The 26,954-nt window shown below is 43.0% G+C and overlaps 1 protein-coding gene across 2 annotated transcripts in view; it reads right to left on the bottom strand.

The window, feature by feature from the left end:
* The window catches only part of CDH13 (cadherin 13), a 1,101,550-nt gene that overhangs the window by 641,913 nt on the left and 432,683 nt on the right, over positions 1-26,954 (bottom strand). For both annotated transcript variants that reach the window (XM_058708168.1, XM_058708169.1), the window contains exon 3: positions 22,493-22,701. In XM_058708168.1, coding sequence (XP_058564151.1) covers positions 22,493-22,701 — 209 coding nt within the window. The remainder of the gene's footprint in view (positions 1-22,492; positions 22,702-26,954) is intronic.

Raw genomic sequence — 26,954 nt, 5'->3', positions numbered from 1 at the left:
ATATTTTCAAGACAAAGATTTCAAGGATTCTTACTTTTAAAAGCAAAGGTGCTCATGATTTTTTTAAGTTATATTTAAGCACCTTCCCTAACCCATTTTAATGTCTCTATTTTTTTTCTTTTTAACGTTTATTCATTTTTGAGAGAGAGAGAGATACAGAGTGCAAAAGGGGAGGGGCAGAGAGAGAGGGAGACACAGAATGCAAAACAGGCTCCAGGCTCTGAGCCATCAGCACAGAGCCCGACGTGGGGCTCAAACCCATGAACTGTGACATCATGCCCTGAAGTCAGACGCTTAACCGACGGAGCCACCCACATGCCCTAATGTCTCTATTTTTTTTTTAAGTTTTTTTTTTTTAAAGTTTATTTATTTGGAGAGAGAGAGAGTGAGCACAAGTGGATGAGGGGCAGAGAGAGAGGAAGAGAGAGAATCACAAGCAGGCTCCCCGCTGTCAGCACAGAGCCTGATGTGGGGCTCAAGCTCATGAACCATGAGATCATGACCTGAGCCAAAACCAAGAGTTGGATGCTTAGCCAACTGAGCCACCCAGGCATCCTAGCCCTTTTTAATGTCTCTAAAAGTTAGGGATGTATCTTACAATTGGTATGAAGGAAGGGCTGTGTCCAAGTTTAAGCACCAACATTCTTCTGTGTGAATGGTATGAAAAATACAGGCATGCTTGACACTGGCTTCATCTCCTGTCCTCCACCACTCCCGGAACAGGCTATTTTATGTCCCATGGTTTGTGATGAGCATTGCCAGTTCTCAGGAAGATAGAAGATGAAGCAAGTCAGAAGGAAGGGTCTAGAATGGATACTAACACCCGGTCTTAAAGGGGTTCATGTGTCAGACTGAGGAGTCAGAAAACAGCTTCAGTGGTGGGTATTCATTCTCCTCACAATGAAGAGAATAAGAAATATTTGCTACTTCGCCAAAAGGAAGAGGCATCCAAATGCCACTTTTCTTGTATTTACTTTCAACTTTTAAAGTGGAGCATAATATTTATCATTCATATATGAGACTTCAAACATGTATGTGTACAGTTTGATGAATTTTTTTTTGCAATAAACCTATATAATCACCATGGAGAATAAGATATAGAAACTGTCATTGCCCCAGAAATGTCCCGATGCCCCCTTTCAGTCATCACCCTTACAAAGGTAACTCCTGTTCTGAGGTCTACCATCATAGGATAGTTCTGCCCACTGCTGAACTTTGTCTACATGGGCTAGTCTGTCATATCTGACTCCTGGTCATGCAATGTTATGTCTGTGAGGTTCCTGAACATAATAGTAGGGTTTTTTTTCCATTGCCACAAAATACTCATGTACATATGAAAAGGTATCCCTTTGTCTCTTGATGGGCTTTTGAGGTGCTTCCAGTTTGGACTTTTATGCACAGCGTTCTGATCATCCTGAAAGTGTCTTTCAAGTTCTGCCAGGTGTAGCCCCGGGAGTGAAATTTCTAGGTCACGGGATATTCACTTTGTGGTGTGTGAGGGTTTCAATTGCTGCACATCCTTGCCAACACTTGGTATTGTTAGTTGCTAAATTTCTAAGCCACTTTGGGGTGTGTCTGTAATCGTATTTCGGTATAATCTCTGTGGTTTTAACTTTGCATTTCCCTGATGACTAATGACTCTAAAAGCCCTTTTTATATGTTTAGTGGTGATTTGGCTCTTATTTTGTAAAAGCTCATTAAAATTCATTACTCATTTTTAATTGGGTCATCTACCATTTTGTTACTGCTTTGTAGACATTGTTAATAGATACTGGGTAAATGTTCTATAAGAGAGATATTTATTACAAATATTTTCCTACTCTATAGCCTACCTTTCCTTCTCCTGAATGGTGTATTTGGATGAGCACAATTTTCTACTTTTAGTGAAATCTGATGTACTCATCATCTCATTTACATACTTAAGATAAATTGGCTTATAATTTTCTTTTCTTTTAAAGTCCACATCAGCTATTGTGGTGAAGGTTACACTGCCCTTATTGAAACTTTTTCTAGTTTCTGGATGATTTTTTATAAGATTGGTTTAGTTTCTTCCCTAAACGTCTGGTAGAATTCATGATGAAGGAAGTCATTTGGCCTGGAGCTCTTGTAACCTATAGAGTTGTAATTTAATAGAACTACTGAGGTTTTCAATTTCTTCTTGTGTATGTCTGGTAAGCTTAGTTTTTATTTTTTGAGAGAATTTGTTGGTTCGTTTTAATTTTCAAATCGATTTTCACAAATATATTCACAATGACCCTTGTTCTTTTGTCGTTTTTATATTTGAAGAATCCCATAGGGCACCTGGCTGGCTCAGTGGGTTGAGCTTGTGACTCTCGATTTCAGCTCAGGTTCCTGGCAACCAGCCCAGTGTTGGGCTCCATGCTGAATGTGAAGCCTGCTTGGGATTCTCTCTCTCTCACTCTCTCTCTGTCTCTGTCTCTCTTTTTTCTCTCCCCCTCTGTCCCTCTTTCCCACTCATGCACTCTCTCTCTCAAATTAAAAGTAAATCAATAACAATAAAATAAATGGATAATCCTTGCTGAGATGTCTCCTTTTTCATCCCTTTAAGTGGGAATTGTGTCTGTTTCTCTTTCTCGGTTATCCTTACTGGGGCTTCTCTATGAATGTTTCAAAGAACCAACTTGGGGACTTACTGCATGGATTCCTATCTATCTCTATCTACTTTCTATATTGCTGACTTATATTTTTATCTTTATTATTTCCTTACCCCTATTTTCTCAGAGTTAAATTTGCCATTCTTCTTTGATTTAGATGATTTATTTTCAGCTTTCCTAATTATGCATTCAAAGCTATACATGTTTCCTCCACTTTATCTGTGTCCCACAAGTTTTATGTTTTATTTTCATTATGTTATATTCCAAGGGCTTTCTATTTTCTACTATTATGTCTCCTTTTGCCCATGGACTATGTCAAAGTATATTACTTAGTTTCCAAACATGTGGGGATCATCTGGTTTTATTTTTCTTATTCATTTCTAGTTTAAATCAGCAGTGGTCAGAACACACATTCTGTATGATTTCTATTTTTTGAAATTTGTTGATGAGAATATGATATATGTGTAACTATTTCATGTGTACCTGAAAAAAATGTATATTCTGAAGTTTTTAGGTATAGTGTTCTACACATGGTATTGAAATTTTTATTATCCTTATTTATATTTACACTGTATATTAGCTCCTAAGTGGCGTATTAAAACTTCTAGTTATGATTATGAGTTTTTCTATTTCTGCCATTAGTTCTACCTATATATGTCTTGTTTTATATTTGTTATTGGGTGCATCCAAATTTAGGATTGTTTTATCTTCCAGTTGAACGGTTTTATAATTGTGAAATACGCCTTTTTACCTGTAATGATCCTTCTTTAACTTCTATTTCCCCTGATAATAGCATAGCCACTCCAACTTTCTTTTGGTTAATATTTAAATGGTGAATTTATTTAAATTCTTTTGCTTTCCATTTTTCTGTATGCTTACGTTAAGCTATATCTAAATTAAGCAATATATACCTGTTGTTTTAAAATGTAGTCCAATAACATTTGCTTTTAATTGGAGTATTTATCAACTTATATTCCTGGGTCCTCATCTGAACAGATCCTGTTTGCACTACCTTAATATAAGTCTGTCTTCTGATGAAAAAGAGAGAGGCTGTCTAAAAACAAGGACACACAGATGCCCAAAAAGGTTCAGAAAGAAACACTGGGGCCTTGTGGCACCTAGTAAGTCCCCTATTAAGCTGAAGACAGGCACTCAACTGTTGTAGTAAGTTACAGGGAAAGCCAGAACTCCCTGTCCTGGGCACTGTCCCTACATGTACGTGTTAGCACACCATCTCCAGTCATTCTCTCTTTACCACATATTAGTATTTCGTACCTACAGTGCTCCAGGCACTGCTTTAAGAACTTTCCATGTTGGATCTCATTCAATTCTCATATTAACCCTAGGAGGTATTATTTTTATTCTCATTTCACAGACAGAAAAAGTTAAGTCTTATAAAAGTAAAAAAAGAATTCTTCACAAATCGCAAGGCAGAGCTGGGAATTCCAGAGCTGAGAGTTAAACCCAGAAAATTTGACTCCAGTGTCTTAGGTCTTAAATGTTTCACTTTTTGGCATTTCCCACTAGGTTGCTTACGTGGAAAGAAAAATCAGGATATTTTTAGGCTCTGGCCCAACACATACAACCTATTTCCTTCCCCCAAATACTCTTTTATAAAATGTCTATTTTATTAATAATTGCTGATGATCTGTATTTTCCATTGTTCTTATTTAAAGTTTCATTTCTGAAAGTTCCATCCTTGCTTTTCTTAATGTTCGGAAATGTTTTATGGGTCTTCGTAGCGTATTTTCTATAAAAAATATGGATTGTGTGGCAGAATTCAGGAAGAGATGAAAATAGATGAACCTGACTTGTTAATCTTACATCTTATTTCTATAGGATGCTGTGCTATTTCTTGTCTAAAAAATGTCGACAGTTTGAATTTATAACAATGCATTCCGAAAACTTGAGGTTTTATAACAGAAAATAATGTATCATTAGGCACTCTGAAAGGATAATGAGACATTTACTACTTCTTGCTCATTTTGGTAAAGGTTTCTAGAAATAAACATTAACTCGTATGGATTTGGCATATGGATCCTTCATGAAGTAAGCAGAGAAGGCACAATATAGTTAGCTTCTTGAATTATTTCTCCATAAATTATTCACGCTTCTAGTTTATCTAACCATTCTTCTTCTCTTACAATATCTGAATTATTCTCATTTCCACATGACAGGAGAGTATTAGCACCACAAGGACCAAGTTAACCAAACAACAAAACACATATACACACACACACACACACACACACACACACGCGTGCGTGCGCATGCACACCCTAAATGGCTGACCAAAGAAGCCACAGTGTGAATAAATCAAAGAAAGAAGTAAGCCTCAGAGCTCTTTCCCTCGGGGGAAACGTTCCAATTTGGGGTTTTAGTCTCCCTCAGGAATTTGAATACTTCGTTCTTAATGAGATAATAAATAGTGTGCGAGGTACTCTAAGGTCTACCTAGAGCTATGTTGGTGGCAGGTGGAGTGAGGCTCACCTCTGATGGGGTGGTCAAATAAATACAAATCTCCCGAGAGATCTCACTTTAAGTGGCAGCCCTAGCATGTTTGCAAAGGGTCCTGAGCATTTTAATAAAATCCAGATTATAAAGCGCCTCATGCGCAATTAGGGTCAATTATGTAATCTGTAAGACTTGCAAGCATATCATGCTTCTGCAATATTATTTGCACAGGACTAATTACAAATATGTATGTATGTATATACGCATATACCATAAATGCCATATATATATATATATATATATATATATATATATATATATATATATGAAGAAATCCATAGCAACAAGTTCACCTATTGACATTTAGTATTTGATTTGTTTGGCTAAAATAAACATTATTAAATAGTAGGCCAGTGGCTCCCCCGATATCACAAGTCCTAATCTGGTTCTCATTACTGTACTTAGGGCAACCATTTATACCTCCTGAAAGACAGATGTGGAAGAACCCGTATTATTTGAAGCACGCACGGATAAGCAGCTTACTTGGGGAGGCTCACAGGCGTGGTGGAGAGGAGTGATGGGTAAATGTGACAAAGCCAGTTTGGGTCAATTTGAATGTCACTCAGTAGGCATGAGAAGTCCTTGGTAGCTTTTGAACGGGGCATGATATGTTCCCAGCTGTTCTGGAGGAAGACAGTTCAGCAGTCATAGGCATGTGGTTTGGATCACAAAGGAAGAGAGGAACAAAGGAAGAGACTTAGTACAGATGCCATCCAGTATTTCTTACCATAGGCCAGATAAAAGAATATGATGCCTGGGCTGCCTGGGTGGCTCAGTCTGTTAAGCATCCGACTCTTGATTTGGGCTCAGGTCATGATCTCACACTTCATGACATCCAGACCCACATTGGGCTCTGCATTGACAGCATGGAGCCTGTTTGGAATTCTCTCCTTCTCTCTCAGCCCCTCCTGTGCTCGTGCATACTTGCTCTCTCTCACTCTCTCTCTCTTAAAAATAAAAATAAGCATTAAAATGAAAGGATATGATGCCTAAACCAAATGTAGCTATTGCAGTGCAGAAGAGTGTACAGGTAAAAACCACCTGGAAGGGAGAAAGAATGCGAAATGCTACTGGCCTCTCAGGTGATAAGACATCAAAGACAAATCTAAGGCTGTGAGCTTGGATGCCTGGGAAGAGAAGGATGGCACTGTGCGAAATTGAGAATCCAGGAAGCTAAGGTTTAGATGTTTGTGCATGAATACACACACACACACACACACACACACACACACACACACACACCTTGAGAGGCAAGAAAATATGCCCTGTGGGCAGGTAGGAATGAAAAACCTAAGCTGAGAAATGGAGTCATGAATTTGTAGACACCCTACATGGAGGATATTTAAAGCCACTAAGTTGGATGAAAATTGTGGAGAATGATAGAAAACAGCAGAGGAAAACTGAGATAAAAGGCTAATGGACACCTCCAATGGCAGGAAGAGTGAGAAGAGGGGACAGTGAGAAGAATATAAGGGGTTGCCATATACAGAAGGAGGGGGTGAACAAGGATGGTGTAGTGTTTTTGAAGGCAAAGGAGAGAGCATTTCAAAATTATCAAAGGCTGTGGTGGGAATGTAAAGCAGTTCCACTGCTGTGGAAAACAGTTCGGTGGTTCCTCAAGAAAGTTAAACATAGAATTACCATATGGCCCAGCAACCACTCCTAGGTATAAATATAAAAGGGTTGAAAACCAGCACTTAAACAAACACTTGTACATACATTTTCAGAACAGCACTATTCACAATAGCCAAAAGGTCCCAACAGCCCAAATGGCCATTAGTGATGGATGGATAAATCATGGATGATCCACACAAAGTAATATTACTCAGCCATAAAAAAAAAAATGAAACACTGCCATAGATACAACGTGGATGAACCTTGAAGACATTATGCTAAGTGGAAGAAGCCAGTGATCATGTTATATGGTGCCATTTATATGAAGTATATATATGAAGAACATATATCTATATGAAGAACAGGTAAATTTTCAGAAACAAAATGCAGATTGGTGGTTGCCAGGGAACGGGGGCAGGGTGGGTAGGTGTGGGGATCAAGTACTTCATGAGTAAGAGATTTTATCTGTGGGGGGTAGAGATAAAATATTTTGGAACTCGATAGAGGTGGTAGTTGCACATCATGAATGTATTAAATGTCACTAATGCGTTCACTTGAAATGGTAACTTCATATTAAATGTATTTCCCTTCAATAAAACAAACATTTTAAAAATGAAAAAATAAGTTGCCAAATGCTTCAGTGAATCCACGTGGGCTTAGGACTAAGAAAACGTTTAAGGAAATCCACTGCTCAGTTTCTATGATCTTCCAAAGAGAACACTTGCCCCAAAATGTTGAGGGTAGGAGCCCCATTTTGGAACACTGACTTGTGGGCTTGGGTGGAAGCAGAGGTGTTGAGTGAAGGCTGTGTGTTCAAGAAGATTGGTGCTAGGAAAGGTGCAACAGCTCGGGGGAAATCTGTCCAAGGTGGGGAGATCTGAGCATGTCTGAAGATGGGGAGGATTCAGAGAGGAGCAAACACCTGACGGGATAACAGGGAGAGGGGAGCACGTGATGAAAACAGAAGTACAAAGGAGTGGGTTCAGGAGCACAAGTGAAGGGATGTGTCGTGAAGAGGGAGAATTGGTCTTCCTTTGGGAAGGGAGAGAAAGCCTGGAGGTGGGTAGAGTGGAGGATGGAATTGGGAAAGCCCAAGCTGGAGGGTAGAAACTTTATATAAAGCAGAGGGAAATGCAAGGCCAGCTGTAGATATTGTAGGCAATGGGGTAGAGCTTATTGCTTAAGACCAATGGGGAAGTCTTGGAGTGGTGCTCAAGGTGATGAGCAATCAATTAAAGGTGAGTAATGGCACAGTAGCAATAAAGGCAGAAACCTGCTGAGAGGGAGTTGCTGAGGCTCCGTACGAGTGAATGCCTCATCAACCAAGTCCTTTCCACATCACCCCTATCCTGTCTTACAGAAATCTGCTTGCCTATAAATGAGGCTTCACATATGTACCTATGGTTATTGGCTTGCTAATTTCAGCCCATCTTACAGGTACCTGAGTTCATTTTGAACCTCTAGTCTATCATCCAGTGAGGATCCCAGATCTGTGAAAGTTACAAACTAAAAACATGTCTTAATTTTTCATTTCCATCACTGGGGATGAACTCTATCAGCAAGGGACATTGACTGCATGCATAGAAACCATTCTATTGGCTGACATAGATTATTTTTTAGAACTTTTGGATGCAACTATTCAACCAATCTGAATTTACTTTACTAATATTTGGTAATAATATTCGGTTCATATTTCTCTATCTTGACAAAAAAAGCAGATGTTTTGTTAAAATATATTTTTGAGTAGTCTGAGCACCAAGCATGGCTCTGAAATATGCTAGTTGTAGGACTAGAATGGGTAAGTCACAGATCTTTTCCGAGTCTTACTTTCTTCATCTGTAAAGTGAAGATAACAGTGCCTATTTCATAGAGTTTCGGTAAAGATTAAAATGGCTCAACAGAAGAAATGCGCTAAGAGTGGTGCCGGCCACTGAGTTAGAGCCAAGTAATGCTGGCCCTGATCAGCGTTATTAACATCAGTATCCATTCCATTTCTGGCATTTGTTTCCTCATTCAGTAAGAGGGCACTCAGTGTCAGGCATTATGGTAAGTGCTAGATTTGTAGCAACGAGCAAGTCCGTTACAGCTCCTGTCCTTATGGAGCATATAATTTTATTTTACCTAATAAACCAACACCAAAATCCTAAGACTTACATCGAATTTGAAGAAAAACATAGGGGGAATTATTATCATTATCATCATTTTCATTGATTTCTCTTCCATTCAATTTCTGGGTCTTCTTTCTTAACTTTTTTTTTTTTTTTTTTTTTTTTTTTTTTTTGCCTCTTTAGAGAAAATACTATCTAAAGGCCTGAGTGAAAGAGGAAATCATAAGAAAACAAGGCAACAAGACTGAGGGTCATGCTTTTAGGGCTTAGGCTTTGCTAACAAGATCCAAATTGAATAAGAAACTTGGAATAAAAAAGCAGTCAAGCCTCAGTTATCTGTGTTAACTGAGGTTTGTGAGGATGGACAGCAAAAGGAAGAAAACAATGCATCCTGATTTGCTGTTTTAAATCTCACAGCACGGGCTTGACACAAAATAGTGGCACATGTCACAGACATCTGGTGCGAGTAATGGGCAGGGGCAGTCTTCAGAAAAAGTCTGGTTTGGGGCACCTTGGGGGCTCAGTCGGTTGAGCGTGTGACTTCAGCTCAGGTCATGATCTCACAGTTTGTGGGTTTGAGCCCTGAGTCGGGCTCTGTGCTGACAGCTCAGAGCCTGGAGCCTGCTTCTGATTCTGTGACTCCCTCTCTCTCTGCCCACCAACCCCCCACTCGTGCTCTGTCTCTCTCTGTCTCTCAAAAATAAATAAAAATGTTAAAAAAAAATTAAAAAAAAAAAGAAAAGAAAAAGTCTGGTTAGGTTATTCGGACCATTCCTTGGTTCTCTTGGAGAAACACCATTGCTCATAGCTTTGTAAATTCAAAGGAGAGGAGTTGTAAAAAGTTGCTGTCAACAGAAGCCCAATTTTCCCGACATATTGAGGGGTTGGTTGACAATGCATGCCTTTTATCAAAAGGACTTGCTGCAAAAAGATGGGAAATTGAAGGAACTATCTGATTTCCACAAAGAGTTGGGAGGCAAGAGAAACTATGTAGACATCAGGGGACAGAAAAAGTCCCTCTTTGATCTCAGGTCCAATTTTCTCCTACTGGTGGAAGACATGTTAAACAGAAGGGAAGATCCATCCGTCCATTGCCCCTTCTGAATCCTAAGGAGGGAAACCAATGGGGCCACTGTGGTCAGGGTGGTAAGCTCAGTCCAATGGAAGGCTATCTCTTATTCATGGAGGATATTTTTGAACTTGCTTAGAGGATGGTCTCCAATTTTTTAAGCCCCACTGGCCTTGGAAAGCCCTGGAATACTTGTATTACTCCATCCCCTCGGGAAGATCTTGCTCCTTTTCAAGTCCTCTCCCACCGTCTGTGTTCACCAGACTGAACATTAGGACTTGCCAAGAGCATTAAGATGCCATCTTTGGGGTGCCTGGGGGGGCTCCGTCAGTTGAGCGTCCGACTTCGGCTCAGGTCATGATCTCACGGTCCGTGAGTTCGAGCCCCGCGTTGGGCTCTGTGCTGACAGCTCAGAGCCTGGAGCCTGTTTCAGATTCTGTGTCTCCCTCTCTCTCTGCTCCTCCCCTGTTCTTGCTCTGTCTCTCTGTGTCTCAAAAATAAATAAACGTTAAAAAAAATTAAAAAAAAAAAAAGATGCCATCTTTGTCAGAATTTGAGTTTTCTCTGCCGGCGCATGAGTCCACTGATAACTCAAATTCTGAGATTGTGTACAGGGGATTAATTAACGGCCTTTTTTTTTTTTTTTTTTTTTTTTTTACAATTGATCTTTTTTTTTTTTGGCATGATAGAGGAAGAAGAGCAGGTGTCAACAAAAATGTTACTTTTTGTAAAAAATAAAAAAATATCATACTTTGATGGTGACATAGACATAATATTTGCTTTATGATTGCTGTTACTACCTCTTGCCTTTGTAAGAAAGATAGATTCAACAAATAAAAATATCAGGCCCTGCTGTGGACCTTAGTAGGGTATAGGTACTTTTTGCTATTGTTGTTGTTGTTATCATTACTATTTTAATGTAGCACCTCTAGTGGGTTTCTGGGGCTTTCTATTTCTGCTGACAGGAGCGAGAAAAAAAAAGACAAACTAATGAGATTAAACTGTGGGCACAGGTAGAAAATGCTTCCTGCTTTTGTCTATGTGACCCTTTGACACCAGAGTTGGCTTTGCCTGAACAAACAGTTGAGTTGAGGGTCAAATAGTATCAACTGTGTGGCCCCCAGGCCACCCAGGGAGTTGCCACCCAGGCATTTATCCCAGGTCAAGCCTGGCCACAGAGACCAACAGCCCACAGGTGTCTACTCATCATGGGTGGATGAGAAGAGAAGGTTGGCTGAGGCCATAAGACTCCTCTTTGAAATCTTTTTTCCCAAATGCTCAGGATTCTGCCTTAAAATTTTGGGTGAAGACCCTGTCATCTGACTGACCCATGTGCTGTGTGGAGAAGGGCTGAATGAACAGCACATCCTCTCCCTGTTTCTTGGCTACCTAATTTTTTAGTATTGCAACCAAAGGACCAAATGCAAACCATCTGTGTATGGTCTGTTTCAAAGGCTATGATCTCTCATACAATCTATGGTCTGTATCAAAGGCTGTGATCTCTCGTCACTGGAGTTTGTTTGTTTGTTTCAATCAGAAATGAAAACCAAACTCTTACAGAGTGGCCCAGGAGGCATTTACATTTAGAAATTTTGTGTCGTTTCCATTAGGTTCTGTTTCCAAAGGTTCTATTTCTGAGGAACGTTTTTAAAAAAGCATCATGATAACACATGGCTTGTCCATCTACCTAAAATTTCCTCAGGATCCTCATTCTGTTTTGTGTTTAAAAAAAAATTCTAAGCACTTTGGATTTTCCTATACCATTTCCTCCCTGTAAGAGCAACCACGCTAACTGATGAAACCTTGGTGACCAAGCGTCTCCACCATCCAGGTAAGAGCGGCGTTTAAAAAGAGGCAATCACCCCAACATTTACACACAGAATACAGTCGTATTTGATGTATGGTAATAATGAAAGATTAGAGGTTAGAAGAATATCGGAGAGCCTAGAAAAATGTGCCTTCTAGCATATTATCTTACTCTATCCAACATCCTAGGTGAAAATTCATCTCTGATGAAGCTATGTTGCTTTTACTTGAAAAGGCCCAAGCAGCTGTTGGAAAACAGGCGGTGGATAAAACACTGGACCCAGGGAATTACTGTAGATTTGAATACTGATGGTGACACTTGACCGGCTCTTTGACCTGAGCCCTACCCTCCTGCTTCTGGGAATCTCCAGTTCCTGACTCATAAAACACAACTAACTCCATCTGCTTCAAGCCACTGTTGTGAGGACCAAATCTACAGAATGCGTAAAAAAATATAAGTTTAGGGGCGCCTGGGTGGCTCAGTCGGTTAAACGTCTGACTTCGGCTCAGGTCACGATCTCGCGGTCCGTGAGTTCGAGCCCTGCGTCAGGCTCTGGGCTGATGGCTCAGAGCCTGGAGCCTGCTTCGGATTCTGTGTCTCCTTCTCTCTCTGCCCCTCCCCCGTTCATGCTCTGTCTCTCTCTGTCTCAAAAATAAATAAAACGTTAAAAAAAATTTTTTTTTAAATATATAAGTTTAAATAATTAAAAAAACATAAATAGAAGGCATCTCCCCTCAACTCCAGGACAATGAAGATGAACAGCATAAAGTCTGAAATAACAGGAACTTGTGGCCAACGAGACATTTACATTTGGGGAAACTGTGTGCTGTTTCCATAAACTTCTTCCTACAGAGATTCTATGCATGAGGAAAGTTTTTAAAAAAGTGTCATGACAACGCAGGACTTGTCCACCTACCTACTCCTTCAGGAGTTTCGCTCGGCTCTGCATTCCTGTTTTAAAAAAGTTCTAACCGCTTTTTAATTTTTCTATGTCATTTCATAGTCTTTACAGGAGAATAGAAAAAAGCACCGGTTTCATCGTAAATGTCAGTATTACCAAAATAGCAGCGACTGCAGAAAATCCGAAGGCCCAGGCCCAGCTCCCAGTTCTGCCACTCGGAGCAAATGACGTTTGCTAAATTACTCAACCTCTCTGCACCTGGGCTCCTTCCACATCTGCAAGGTAGGAACCGGATTACCACTGGCCCATGCTGGCCATGAGGGTCAGAGAAACAGACGTATGTATGTGTGAGAACATCTAAGCCAATGCCCTCAGTGTGGTAGGCACTCAGCAAATGCCTCTTTCAAAATCCATAAATGTTTCTGGAAAACTCCAGGGCAGACCTATTCCATTGGAAGCCATTTGCCACCTGTAGGTATTAATCACTTCAAAATCTAGCTAATCTGTGTTAAGAGGTACTATAAGCAGAAAGCATACACTGAATTACAAAGGTAATATATATTTTAAAAATTTCATTCATTCAGAGAGAGAAAATCTATATTTATGAAATTTAACCCCATATGTATACACTGATTGTGTGTATATGATTGTGTTACTCTAAGGAAATTTGAGATCACATATGTGGCTCGCATTATTTTTCTGTTGGACCACACTGATGAATGACACAAAATCCTGTTTTCACAAGCCAAAAAGAAGCTGCTTTTAATGATGGAGACTTACTGCAGGATCGGTTATTTTTCCCCAAGCATTTCGATTAAAATTAATCTTCAGTATACAGTTCTCTTAGTTCTGATCCACAAAGCAATCTGTTATATACTTAAATTAATGAATCAAAGGATGTCTTTTTATCTGTATTTGAATAGTATCCAGGAGCGAAGCATCATAAACAGAACAATTTAGGCATGTGTCACAACGTAACAGCCCAATACCTTACTCTAGGCCCAATTCTTGGATCTGAGTCATAATTTTTGAGCTATGTATTTCCCCAAATTTTGGAGGCAGTTAAATGGACATGAATTCTCCTAATAGTAACTGGGGAGCCTTTTGCCATACAGAGATACTTCACAGAGTTTTGAAGTTATCACACGTGTTAAATCAGAGCATATCCACGGCTTTAACTCCCCACTTTACGGCCACTGTAAATGCACAGATTGGTTCTCTGCTGCGATGGTTGTAAAACATATTTCATGTGAGTGAGATCGATGTCACTGACCAGCTTGGCAGACTCCAAGCCACTCCCAGTCAATGTGATAAGATCTTGAAACAAGGCAATTACCATAAGCTGGTGGCTCTCATTCTCAGGGATGCTTTAAACAAATGAAGTCAAGTCCCTTCTGTGCCACATGACAGGAGCCTTGGAGGCTAGATGCTACAAGGGCCCAGAGAAACAGGATTCAAATGGTTCGCTCAGATTTTGTAAAAACTAGAGTTTATCTCAGTAACACATGTGCGAAAATATTTTTGTCTAGAATGTGTGAGATCAGGAAAGATGGGGAAGAAATATACAGAAGTAATAGCAACTCACTGCGTACTTCACCTAAGAGTAAACAATTTGTGATTGATACCCTCCGTTAGCCCAGGGCTAGGCATGATATTTTTTTAAAAAGAACTGGGGGCATCTGGGTGGCTCAGTCACTTGTCTGACTTCAGCTCAGGTCATGATTTCACTGTTCGTGAGGGCAAGCCCCACAATGGGCTCTCTGATATCAGTGCAGAGCCTGGTTTGGATCCTCTGTCTGCCTCTTTCTGCCCCTCCCCTGCTCATGCTCTTTCCCTCTCTCTCTCAAAAAATAAACATTAAAAAAATTTAAAAACTATGTGATTAGAGATCCATTTTGGGGATGTCTGGGTGGCTCAGTCAGTTAAGTGCCTGACTTCAGCTTGGGTCACGATTTCACAGTTTGTGAGTTCAAGCCCTGCATTGGGCTCTGTGCTGACAGCTCAGAACCTGGAGCCTGCTTCAGATTCTGTGTCTCTCTCTCTCTCTGCCCCTTCCCCGCTCACACTCTGTCTCTCTCTCCCTCTCCCTCTCCCTCTCTCTCCCTCTCCCTCTCTCTCCTTCTCTCTCTCTCTCTCTCTCTCTCTCTCTCTCTCTCAAAAAATGAATAAAACATCTTTAAAAATTAAAAATATATATATATGTGATTAGACCTCCATTTTGCAGGGCGCCTGGGTGGCTCAGCCTATTATGTGGCCAACTTCAGCTCAGGTCATGATCTCACAGTTCGTGAATTCGAGCCTTGCATCCAGCTCTCTGCTGTCAGTGCCGAACCTGCTTCAGATCCTCTGTCCCTCTCTCTCTGCCCCTCCCCTACTCGCTCTCACTCTCTCTCTCAAAAAATAAACATAAAAAGAGGCGCCTGGGTGGCTCAGTTGGTTAAGCTTCCAACTTTGGCTCAGTCTTGATCTCTTGGTTCACGAGTTTGAGCCCCGCATCAGGTTCTGTGCTGACAGCTCAGAGCCTGGAGCCTGCTTCGGCTTGTGCGTCTCTCTCTCTGCCCCTCCCCCACTTGTTCTCTCTCTCTCTCTCTCTCTCTCTCTCTCCCTCCCTCCCTCCCTCCCTTCCTCCCTCCCTCCCTCTCAAAAATAAAATAAAAACATTAAAAAATAACTAAATAAACATGATAAAAAACCTCCATTTTGGGTCACTTCAGGTCCCCCTTAAGATCATCCACAGCTCAGCTAAAGGTCACAGAGCACAAGCATAGGCAGTGACAGTAGGTATCCAGCCCCTGCTTGGGAGACCCCAGACCACAGTTTCCTGGAGGCACTTGACACACGGAAGCCTACGATCTGGAGGAAATGGATTTGCGTTGTAAACCCCGCCAGGGTCAAGACAGAATTAGCAGCAATATTCTGAGCAGTTGATTTTTTATTTTTATTTAAAACTTTAAAAACAAAAACAACGGTTTCTCTCAAGTTATCCCTTCCACTGATTGCTCCTTTCATTTCATTTTTTTGGAACTATTTCCATCCTGACTCTTGAAACCGGGTTAGGAGCCGAACTTACGTCTTTTAACATAAGTGTTTACAATGGTGATGATCCATCAAGATAAACAAGCCTTAAATTTAGCTTTTTCCGTTTCTGTCATCACTTCCTCTATTCATTTTATTTTGGGGAGGGATTTTTTAAGTGACAAAAAAAGGGGGGAAATAATTTTTTTTTTGCATTTAATTAAGCAACTTGATTCAAAGACTGGCTTCCCTTTACCGAACACCGTGTACTGACGTCTAGTTAAGAAGGGTAAATTGTTCATCGTTACCTTTTTTTTCTTTAATTAGTTTCTAAACGTGATTTCTACACCCAGCATGGGACTTGAACCTGCAATCCCGAGATCAAGAGTGATACGCTCTACCAACCGAGCCAGCTCGGCTCCCCTGTTCATAATTAGCGTTTACGTGCTGCCAAGACTGTTGGTGCTTATTAAGTGGACCCACAGAAATCAAGAACCCTCTGCCGGAAGACTGGTCAGGACTTCACACAGAGTGGACACCTGAGGACTGAGAACGGTGACTGTTTAGGTTCGCAGGTCATCCTGAGTCCCTCCAGGTTGTAGACCAAATACAATGGTCATAATGGGAAGGGAGGGAGGCCTGTGTTGTTGTGATTTGCCAGGCTCACTCCCCAAGCATTTACTACAGTCTGACTCTGATGACACAGAGTGATGAGGAATCGTTGACATTTGCATGGCACTTACTTTGTGCTGGGCGCTGTTCTAAATGCTTTGCATGTATTTGCCCACTTAATCCTCATGACATCTCTATGAGGTTGATCCTGTTAGGAACCCATCTCACGGCTGAGCGAACCAGAGCCGAGGCAGGGAGTGCGGCACTGGGAACCACATCAAGACATCGCGGAAGCCAGGCCCCTGAGTTCAGGAGTTCAGAACAGAGATGGGAACCAGCAGAAATAAACCAGGCAGTTAAAATTTAGTGCTAAGACGGGGGGCGAGCCAGGCAGGGTTCTATGAGGAGCATGGAGAAAAAAACACTTAATGAGCCAGAGGGGGGCGGTCAGAGCGGTGACCCTAAAGAAGGGAAATCTTGGCCGGTCCACAAGATTTGAAGGAGCTAGCCATGTGAATTGGTCCTGGCCATGGGGCAATTGGGGCCATAGCAAAGCGGGGAATAATCCAGAGGGAGGAGCAGCCAACATGAATGGAAGGGAGAACTTGGCCAGTTCAAGAAACCACAGTGGTTTGGTATTAGAGCGAAGAGCCCAGAGTTCCATGTGGGGAGTGGTGTGAAAGGGGTCATGTGTTCTCCTCATGCATTTATTCAAAAGATATATACTGAATACTAACTATCTGTCCAGCACTGTGTTGGGTGCTGGGGATAGAGCCACGGACACATCAGAAGAGAAGGAAGGAAGAAAGGAATAAAGGAAGAAAGGAATGGAGAGAAGAAGGAAATAGGAAGGAAAGAGACTATATTCCTGCCTCCAGAGAGCTTACAGTCTTAACAGGGAGCCAGACTTTAAACACCTGAACAAAGAAATAAATGCATATTTTACAAGCTAAGAAGAAGACCACGAAGGAGCAAAACCACTGTTAGCAATGGAAACCCTCCTTTGGAACAGGGGGCAGGGAGAGCTCTGAAAGGTCAAACATTCCAGCAGGTCAAGCCACTTAAAGATGACAGGAACCAGACCTGAGGGAAGGCTGCGGAGACCAACCAGGCTAGACTGTGAAGGGCCTTTGCAGATATCTATGAAGACTACAGAATATCGTCCCAGTGGCCAAGTGGCTGATGAGCAAGCAAGGTCCCATTAAGCGAGGAGTAAAGCGATCAGATTTGCACTTAAGTCACGGCCCCAGTGTGAGAGCAGAGCAGCGGATCCAAGTCCGCAGCCCGTGGGTCCCCACAACTCTCCCTCCTGCTGCATCATGCACTTTTGTTCGTGAGCACCCAGCCGTCCAGGTCACAGGCACCTAAATTCTACAGCTGCTTAGAGTGTGAACGCCCGGATTTCAAAAAGTGACGAGACACAGTCTCGTTAGCTCTCAAGCTGGAATTCAGAATTAATTTCTACAAGCTCCCTGCTATTCCTCCTTCCCAGCCTGACTTCGTCCAGTTCTGTAATTGACGTCAGTGTTCCTTGCTACCAACCACAGTCATCGAAGCTACGATTTCTTAAGTCACAAAAAATAAATTAAAATATGGCTTTTTTTTTTAAATGCCAGATGTGAAAATGAGGTTGATGAGTCCCATTGCCACGGCAGGTGAAGACATCTTTACCCAAGATGCATAAGGGATGAACCAGGGCTTTCCCATAGAAACCTTTGGAGCCCTTCTAGCCAAGGTAAAAATAAGAAAATCAAGCCAAGCACTCTGCTGTCTTCCCATTCTCCACTGTCAGGCAGTGAGGGACAGCAGATTCGGTGCGGGGCAAGCCACGATCTGCCAGACACGGTTTCGTGAGTGGAGGTTACTGTTACCTTCCCCAGGCTAGAAACCGCTCTCACAGGCATGGTTAGCCTCGGCCCTTCCTTTGGAATCCCGCCACCCCTGTCAACACACAAGGGACTAATATGTTCTTCTTCCCTGTCAGGTCTAAGCTGATCTTACAGGTACGAGCCCAGACAGGTGGGAGCTTCTGGGAAGCCTGCTGAAATTGCAGAGACAGCTTGGGAGTTGATAATTAAAGCTATTAACACCCGGACTTCATACGGTTAGGCTATAGGCTTTCTGGGTGAAACAGTATCACAGGTAGTGTGTAAAAATATGAGAGGCGCGTGGGGTTGTTAAAGATCTGAGCTCCAGGACTGCAGCTGAGCTGGGCTTCACTGGGCTTACATTCATTTTAGAGAGTCCTGCCTTCCAAAACAGAATGCTGTGAAATCAGCCACTTTGATATGGCATCTGTTTTGGACACCCTGGGTCCCCCAGTGCCCTCTCTGAGCACACCTTCTTTTTCTTTCTTTGGCTTCACTTTCTCCTCCTGCCCGTAAACTCAGCCTTCTATCTCCTGGCCTCAGGGAGGTCATTTAACCCCCAGTACCTATCCTTTCTCTGGAGGTTCCAATATGATGACATCATTGGGATAGGTCCCTTGGTGCTCTGTGCTGTGCCCAACAGAATGATTCTGTAATGCAGGCTCTACTCTTACCCCTGTCTCAAAATAAGGATATTGAGGGTTAGAGAGTTGGATGGCATGCCCAGGGTCACACAATCACAGGTGGTGGTGCAGAAATTTGAACCTACTTAAGTTCAACACCAAAGCCAAAGCCCTACCACTATACTGTTCTTGCCCAAAATGTTTACCCTGAGACCTAGTCCCATATTCCCTACTGTCTCCTGGACATCTCGATCACCATGTGCCTAGGAGCACTCAACACACCCAAGCCTGACTGAACCAAGTCCTTTCCCAACCGCCCCTTTTCTGACTGGTCGAATTCATTTCCATCCTCTGGGCCTCCAAAGCTTGGAGTTACCCAAACACTAAATCCTGGCTCTTTCCTCCATCAAAACACACCTTCCATTTGTTGGTTTCTTCCATGGCTACTGTATTGCCATGACTCATGCCGTCCTCTGTTGAAGAATGGGCAGGAAAGAGAATGGATGTTTGGATGGAGAGGCCAGATCACAATCTCATTTCTGGCAGCTTCAAGCTAGGAGATCTTGGCCAACTTCTCACATCCGTAGGAAGGGGTAAAGTCAGCAGCCCCACGGGGAGGGTATGACAGTTAAAAACAGTGGAGACTGAAGCACACACTGAGATGCACGTACCTAAGATGCAAACGCTCTTTGTGTCTCAGTTTCCCCCATCTGTAAAATGAGGACACTAGCACATGCCCCCTTAGGTGGCGGGGAGATTTAACGAATCACCATTTGTGATTCATGAGAGCGGCACCTGGCACACAGTAGGGCCACGTACAAGCAAGCTGTCTTCCAGCTTCCTCTGCCCTCTCGGTTTTCTAAAGGCACAAGGCAGCAGTCAGCACTGCCACCGGCTCGGTTCTTTTTCAACATACTCATTCATTTTCCCTTCCCACCCACCAGCTGAGCTGACTTGGGTCCCATTGCTTCCCTTCTCTAGAAGCTGGATGCTTGGCAGCATGTCGTAGGCTTCAAAGATACTAAATAAATATCTCTAAGGATGGCACTCTCCTTGGAGGAATTCTCTAGCTAGCTATTTTGTTTTCCTATCCTTTTTCTTTTTTAATTGTTTTGGGCTTTTTATTACAGACACATCTGGGGTGTTTCACAGGCCCATTTTCGAACTTTGTAAAATTATTGGAGGCAGGAGATGAATGCCCGTTCTGCTGGAGTCTGGCAAACCGAACAGCACGGCAGCCTCCACCGTGCTTTATAAGAAGCAGGCAATCACAGTCAGGTTTTGTTGACAATGTGCACAGGCAGTGGCAAATGAGAAATGGCTCTGAAGGGGCTTGGCCTCCAGGAGGAGGGTCTCTCTGGGACTCAAGAGACCAGTTCTTCAAGGCCGAGTCTCTTCATATTGACCCCCAGGCCTCCCCAGCCTGTCAAGCTGGAATCTGTCCCAAGAAGTGCCTAGAATTCTTGCTGCTCCCCTTTAAACTAGTATGACATTGTCTTTTCTGGATGCAGAGATGAGCCACTAACCATGATGAACAATGTCCGTCTGAACACATCCCATCCCACATGCAAACCCCCTTACGTGAATCCCTGTGCCATTTACTTGTTCCTAAGAAGCACTTTGTGCTGTATATCCCGCAATTTTGTTACTTTAGATATGTGCCAAGTCATTTATATCATGAGTTAGTGAGATGCTGTGAAAATGACCATGGCTAAGGGAGAGACAAGCTTGCTTTCGTAGTGCCAGTGGGTTCCCACACTGGATGTATTCATCAATATCCTATTTTCTTTGAAAATATCAGTGGCACACTGTGGATTAATTTCTTGCTTGCTATCTACCCTTAACACACAGACTCACAGATATGAAGGGGAATTATGGAGTTTGTCTGGTCCAGGGATGGCAAATATATTCCATCCCTAGAAACATCTCTAAATGATCAACGGATAGTAGCTTCCAGAAGCACTGCATTGGGGAAGATACTGAGGTCAAGCCAGGGATAATTAGCAATGTCTGCCAGGAGGATGGTGACAGAATGGGCCAATGCACATGCCACTTATTTGCCATCCCAGACTGTTTTACCCCTTCAGTCTGCAGATAAAGAAGTTTTATGATTCTTTCAAGATCACACAGACAGCACTGGCAGGAAAGCAACACTCACGTTGCCAGTTACATGGTCTCCGCTCCCCAGTCGTAGAATCAGTGTTCACTCCACCCGGCCACCCTCCATCACGGAAGAGAATTAGCAGATTCAGCAAAGTTATGGGGAATGTGACAGATGGGGAAAGGCAGAGAAAATCAAGACTTGGAAACACTGGGTTAACACCAGACTGTCAAGCAGGAGAAAACTCTGGCCACACCACGCTGGGGACACAGCATGTGCCTTGTCTTGCTGTGTGCCTTGTCTTTCTACCAAGAAACCACAGAGTCTTTAAGCTCTTGAGGAAAGTGGAGTAGGTGAGTCCATTTGTAGTGAAAAGTCTCAGGAAGCCTAAAGGGCAGTTTGTAGCACTCTTTTTTAAATTTTTTAATGTGTATTTGTTTATTTTGGGAGAGTGGAGGGGAGGAGCAAAGAGAGAGGGGGAGCGAGAATCCCAAGCAGGCTCCTCGCTGTCAGCACAGAGCCCTATGTGGGGCTGGATCCCACAAATTGTGAGACCATGACCTGAGCCGCAATCAAGGGTCAGATGCTCAACCGACTGAACCACCCAGGTGCCCCCAGTTTGTAGCACTCTTAAAGTGTGGAAGCATGCATGCAGGTGTAGGGATCTGCATCCATGTGTGTCTGGAGTGGGCACCAGGGCATGGCAAAGGAGCAGTGCCAAAAGGAATGGTTGCCTTGCTATACAACCCTAGTGGGCCACTGTGATCTTGCCTGCACAACCACCATTCCCCACCCTCAGATAACAGGATGCTAATTTACTTTGAGTAACTACCCATCTTTAGCTCTGGGCCCACAGGTCTTAGGTGGGGCTGACTCCACCTGGCTTCAAGATAAGATGTGTGACTCTGGGGCCCCTGGGGGGCTCAGTCGGTTAAGTGTCCAACTTCGGCTCAGGTCATGATCTCACAGTCTGTGAGTTCGAGCCCCGAGTGGGACTCTGTGCTGTCAGTTCAGAGCCTGGAGCCTTCTTCGGATTCTGTGTCTCCCTCTCTCTCTCTGCCCCTCCCCCACTCATGCTCTGTCTCTCAAAATATGAATAAACATTAAAAAAAAACAGGATAAGATGTGTGACTCAGACTTAGCTAACTAGAGCATCACTACCCAATGGACACAGTGATTGGTTCAAGGGTGGACATGCGTTCCAATGAGAACCAGCGAGATTTGATTTCAAGAATTTGTTGGCATTATCAGGAACAGGTGCTCTCTCAGGTGACTTTAGGCTGGGAAAATGAGTAGAGCTCAGTAGAGCTGCTGAGACCTCTACACTGGAAGACAGAGGGATGCGAATATCTACAGCAAAGCCAGCAGAAGGAAAATAGAACCACAAAAGGGGGAAGGATCAAGCTGATGTCTTATTCGGGCATGGGTACATAACCTGAAGGCAGAGTCATCCCCCAAATATCTGTCACATTAGCCAGTAAATTCTCACATACCCCCTCCCATAGTTTTTTGAGTTGGGTTTCTGTCATTTGCAATGACAGAAACGTCTTGGCCAGTAATAAACCAAAGAACTATCTTCCACAATAAGACATAAGGACCCCAGTGTTCCTCTGTGGACCCCGTTTGTCCCAAACAGCTATGTTACCTGCAAGGAGCCCTGGATGTCTTTCCCTCCGACAATCACGAGTTCTGCCATGTCTTCTGCATGGGGAGTCCGGGCGTGGACGAACAGAGTCTTGCCCACTGCACTTATGTTTTTCAGAGCAACCAAGCTGCCGTCATGGTTCACCTTGAAGTATGGGCTTGAGACCTCATAGTGTAGCTTGTTATTTCCCTTGCAGTCATTGAAGGTCACTGGGGAAGCAAAACAAAACAAAAAACAGATGAACAAAAACAGAAAGAATATGAGTAGGTCAGGCAGCTTAGTCCGGAGATATCTCTGACCATTAAATGTGGATTACTGCTCCCCACCCAGATCTACAAATGCTCCCCCTTATCCCACGGCACTCCCTTGTAGCCCTCTGGCTCTGATTGTGCCGGAGGACTTTATTCTTTCTAGATCCATCCTTGATGACCTTTCATGTTCCAGGCAGGTGCTAAGGACTGAGGACGCAGAGATGCACAGGATCTTTTAAGATACTAGTGGCTCTGGGCTCTAGAGAGTGGTTTGGAGAAAAGAAGGCAGGCCAAGAAAACCAGTTAGTCTAGTGTTGTACCAATGATGCCTGGCCCAGATTAATTCAGTGGCAGGATATACGTGAACAAAATTCCTATAGTTGAGTGGCTAAGTCATGTATGGGAAGGATCAGGAAAAGTAGCTGTTCTTATAGGCAAGCACACAATTGTACTCCTTGTTTTCTTTCCTCACCCCACTTTTGTTTTCTTAGCTCTCCACGGAGCAGTCTAGTTTGTTTAGCAAACCTTTCACTGAAGCATAACACAGATACAGAAAAGCACTTAAATTAGAATGTACAACTTGATGTATTTCCATAACACAGGTGTGCCCATGTCCTGGGTGCCAAGGCCCAGATACAAAATACTAGCCCTTCCCCTCCCTCCTGAGTACAATCCCCACCCTCCTCCTGGAGGCTGCCCTATGCTGACTTCTGATACCATAGATCTGTTCTGCCTGCATTTGTACTTATACAAATGGGAGCATCCAGTGTGTGTTCTTTTGTATTTGGATTCTTCCACTCAGTATCATGGCTGTGGGATGCATCCATGTGGCTGCGAGTCACAACAGTTAATCTAAACCAGAGTGTAGTGTTCCAGTATGTGGCTATAATGAATTTATCTATTTTACTCTTTTAAATGTTTATTTACTCATTTTGAGGCAGGGAGAAAGGGGGATAGAGGAAGAGAGAGCATCCCAAGCAGGCTCCGCATGTCAGTGCAGAGCCCAATGTGGGGCTCAATGCCACAAACTATGAGATCATGACCTGAGCTGAAATTTAGAGTCAGATGCTTAACCAACTGGCGCCTCTATTCTGCTTGATGGGTATCAGGCTACTTCCAGTTTGGGGCTCTCAACATATTGCTGCTAGGAACTTTCTTGTGTGCCTTTGGTGACAACACCTACCTTGGTTTGAGCATACTGTTGAAGCCATATAAATATTTGACGAACTAAGCTGATCATTCTGTTCTGGGATATAATTCTTATGGCGATAATAGCCACATTAGCTGATAATGATAATGGCTAATGTGAACTGAACACTTTCCACACGAAGGCTAAGTGTTAAGCATTTTATATACATTATCTTATTTAATCTGCACAATGAATGAGGTGCTTTTTTGACCCGTTTATAGATGAGGTAACTGAGGCTCAGAGAGGGCAAAGGAGGTGCCCCCCACATAGAGTTTGTGAATGACAAAACCAAGATTGCAGCCCTGGTCCATTTTTCTTGCACAACTATATGTTTCAATAAAGACAAAGCCTCATATAGAATACAGCCTTCCTGGGGCACCTGGGTGGCTCAGTTGGTTCAGCAACTGACTCTTGATTTTGGTTCAGGTCATGATCTCACAGTTCCTGGGTTCAAGGCCCACATCAGGCTCTGCACTGGCAAATAAATAAATAAACTTCATTTATTTTTTTTAAGTTATTTATTTTTGAGAGAGAGAGAGAGAGAGCAAGCAGTGGGAGGGACAGAGGATCTGAAGCAGGCTCTGCACACACAGCACAGAGCCCAATGGGGCTCAAACTCACAAACCATGAGATCATGACCTGAGCTGAAGGCAGATGCTTAACTGACTGAGCCACCCAGGCACCCCAACAAATAAACTTTAAAATACAGCCCTCCTAAAATCCCTTCAGAACCTGAGGCACCTGGCTGGCTCAGTTGGAAGAGCATAGGACTCTTGATCTCAGGGATCATGAGTTCGAGCCCCATGTGAGCTGTAGAGATTATGTAAATCAATTTTAAATATCCCATCATAACTTGAATATAAGGATGTAGGCATCCCATCCAATCTTGTTCCTGTGTTCCTGCCCAGCCCTGAAGCATGCTGCACAGTCTGCTGTCAAGGACCCTCTGCATCAGGCTCCAGCACATTTTCTGGCTGCCGAGGCAGATTTAGGGACATCTTTGTACAGACACACAGGTACTTTTTGAGTCTGTAGTTCTCAGACATTTGCTCACTGCTTCTGACCATCTGTCTTGGTAGCCAAGATTAATTGGGCCTACCTGCTTTCAGTTTTTGGAGGTGAACTATGAAGGAGACACATGAAAGTTGCATTCATTGTTATTATAAACTGGCATTCATCCACAGGAGGCACACTGATCAAATGACAGGGCCTGCTGGAATGCCAGGATGCTGGCTGGTTCTGGTCCTGGTCCCTGGGCAGGACCCAAGAAGACAGACTCCTCTGGGGAGGGCTGGGGGTGAGGGAAGGCATACAGAAGTTTATCGGGGTCTAGTTCTGCTTTTCTGTCCCCCCTCCCCTTCCCTTCTCTTCCCTTACCTTTTTCCTTTTCTTTCTTCCTTCCCACCTCCATTACTTCCTTCCACAAATATTTTCTAGGAACCTATATTATGCTAAATGCTTGGGCTATAATGTTGAGCAAAGATGGACACAGTCCCTGAGTTTCAGTGTAATCAGAGAAATAGACATGAATTCAATACCTTATAAGTAATAGGGGACCTATTCCAGGCACAAAGAACCACAACATGTGCAGAAGTCCAGTGGCATTCAGGGAATTATAAATAAACCAGTGAGATGCGCAGAGACAGCAAGGGAGAGAGTGAGGAAGAAAGAGTGGAGATAAGCTGGAAATGTGGGGTCTGGAAGGCCACATAAAGACTTATTCCTTGAAGAAAGCTTTGGACCCTCCTATCACACTATAGAACCAACCTGCCTCTACCTGAGTCTCACACAACTACAGCTCCCCATTCCAAAGGACACTAGCACTCAAGGTCTTCCATGGCTAAGCTGCCTCTCCTCTGGCCTCTGCCTTCACGCCGTGTCTCACTCATCACCCACACCTGTGCCAGCGTGCACCTGTATTCTCCCAACCCTTTGCTCATACTGATGGCTCTGAGCAAAAGTTACTTCCTGCCTTCTTTAACCTGTTAACTCTTACTCATTCTACAAGAGTCAGCTCAGGCAGCTTGTCCAAATACCCTCTTTGTGTTCCCAGACTTTCCAGCACACAAGATCTTTTATATCATGTTATATCAATATGTCCACTTTATATATCTCTTTTCCTCATCAAAACCAAGAGCAGAAAGTGAATCTTATTTTTTTATTCATCACTCTATTTCCACCAATGAACAGAATGCTTTTCCATACAGGGGGCCATCAATAATGATTACATTTAATCCAACTGCTTTCCAGGGGCAAAGTGATTCTCTAGTGGTGGCAGACTGGTGGTACTTCTTTCATGCTGGGAGCAGGAGCTGCTCCAGGCAAGGGCAGGAATTGAGAAAAAAGGTCCCTAGTTGCCTCTGGTCTTGGTTGAGCCCAGGACTGGAGACAGGTAGGAAATGAATGTCCATGCTGTCCCCTTAGTTCCCCAGACCCGTGTGCTTCCCTTTATGAGAGCACTAGGTCTCCTGTGTTTGGCTTTGACTTAGCTCATTGGTGAAGTCACAGGTGGTGCCTTATCTTTCTTCATCATCCCAGTGATGCTGTACATAGTCCCAAAGCTAGGATCAGTGTGCACACGTTCAATGAATGTTTTGACAAATGACAGTAACAACATCTACCATTTATTGAGTGGCATCTGAGCGCCAGGCTCTGTGCCAAGGACTCTACATTCAGTCTCTTCTTTTAGTCTCCCGGCAATTCTAACCAATAAACAGTATTTTCCACTTTTTTTTTCCACTATGTACCCCCCTCAGAATTTTAGAAATGTTTGCCTAATTGCCACCACTGTCATGAACTTTTAATGACCCCAATATACTGCATATCTGTTTACTTACAGTATGTGCCTCTGTGCCTTACACACAAACACACACACACACACACACACACACACACACACACACAGTGCAATGTTTTGCCCATCCCTCATGCCACCCCTCTGGGGGCAATATAGTCCCACTGAAAATGTACACTCTGTAAGCATCGTTTTCCATTTTACAGGAAAACAGACTGAGCCTCAGAG

This window comes from Neofelis nebulosa, chromosome 17, assembly GCF_028018385.1.
Source record: "Neofelis nebulosa isolate mNeoNeb1 chromosome 17, mNeoNeb1.pri, whole genome shotgun sequence".
NCBI lineage: Eukaryota > Metazoa > Chordata > Mammalia > Carnivora > Felidae > Neofelis > Neofelis nebulosa.
Note: the sequence above shows the minus strand (reverse complement) of the source record. Positions and strands in the feature narration are given on the sequence as shown.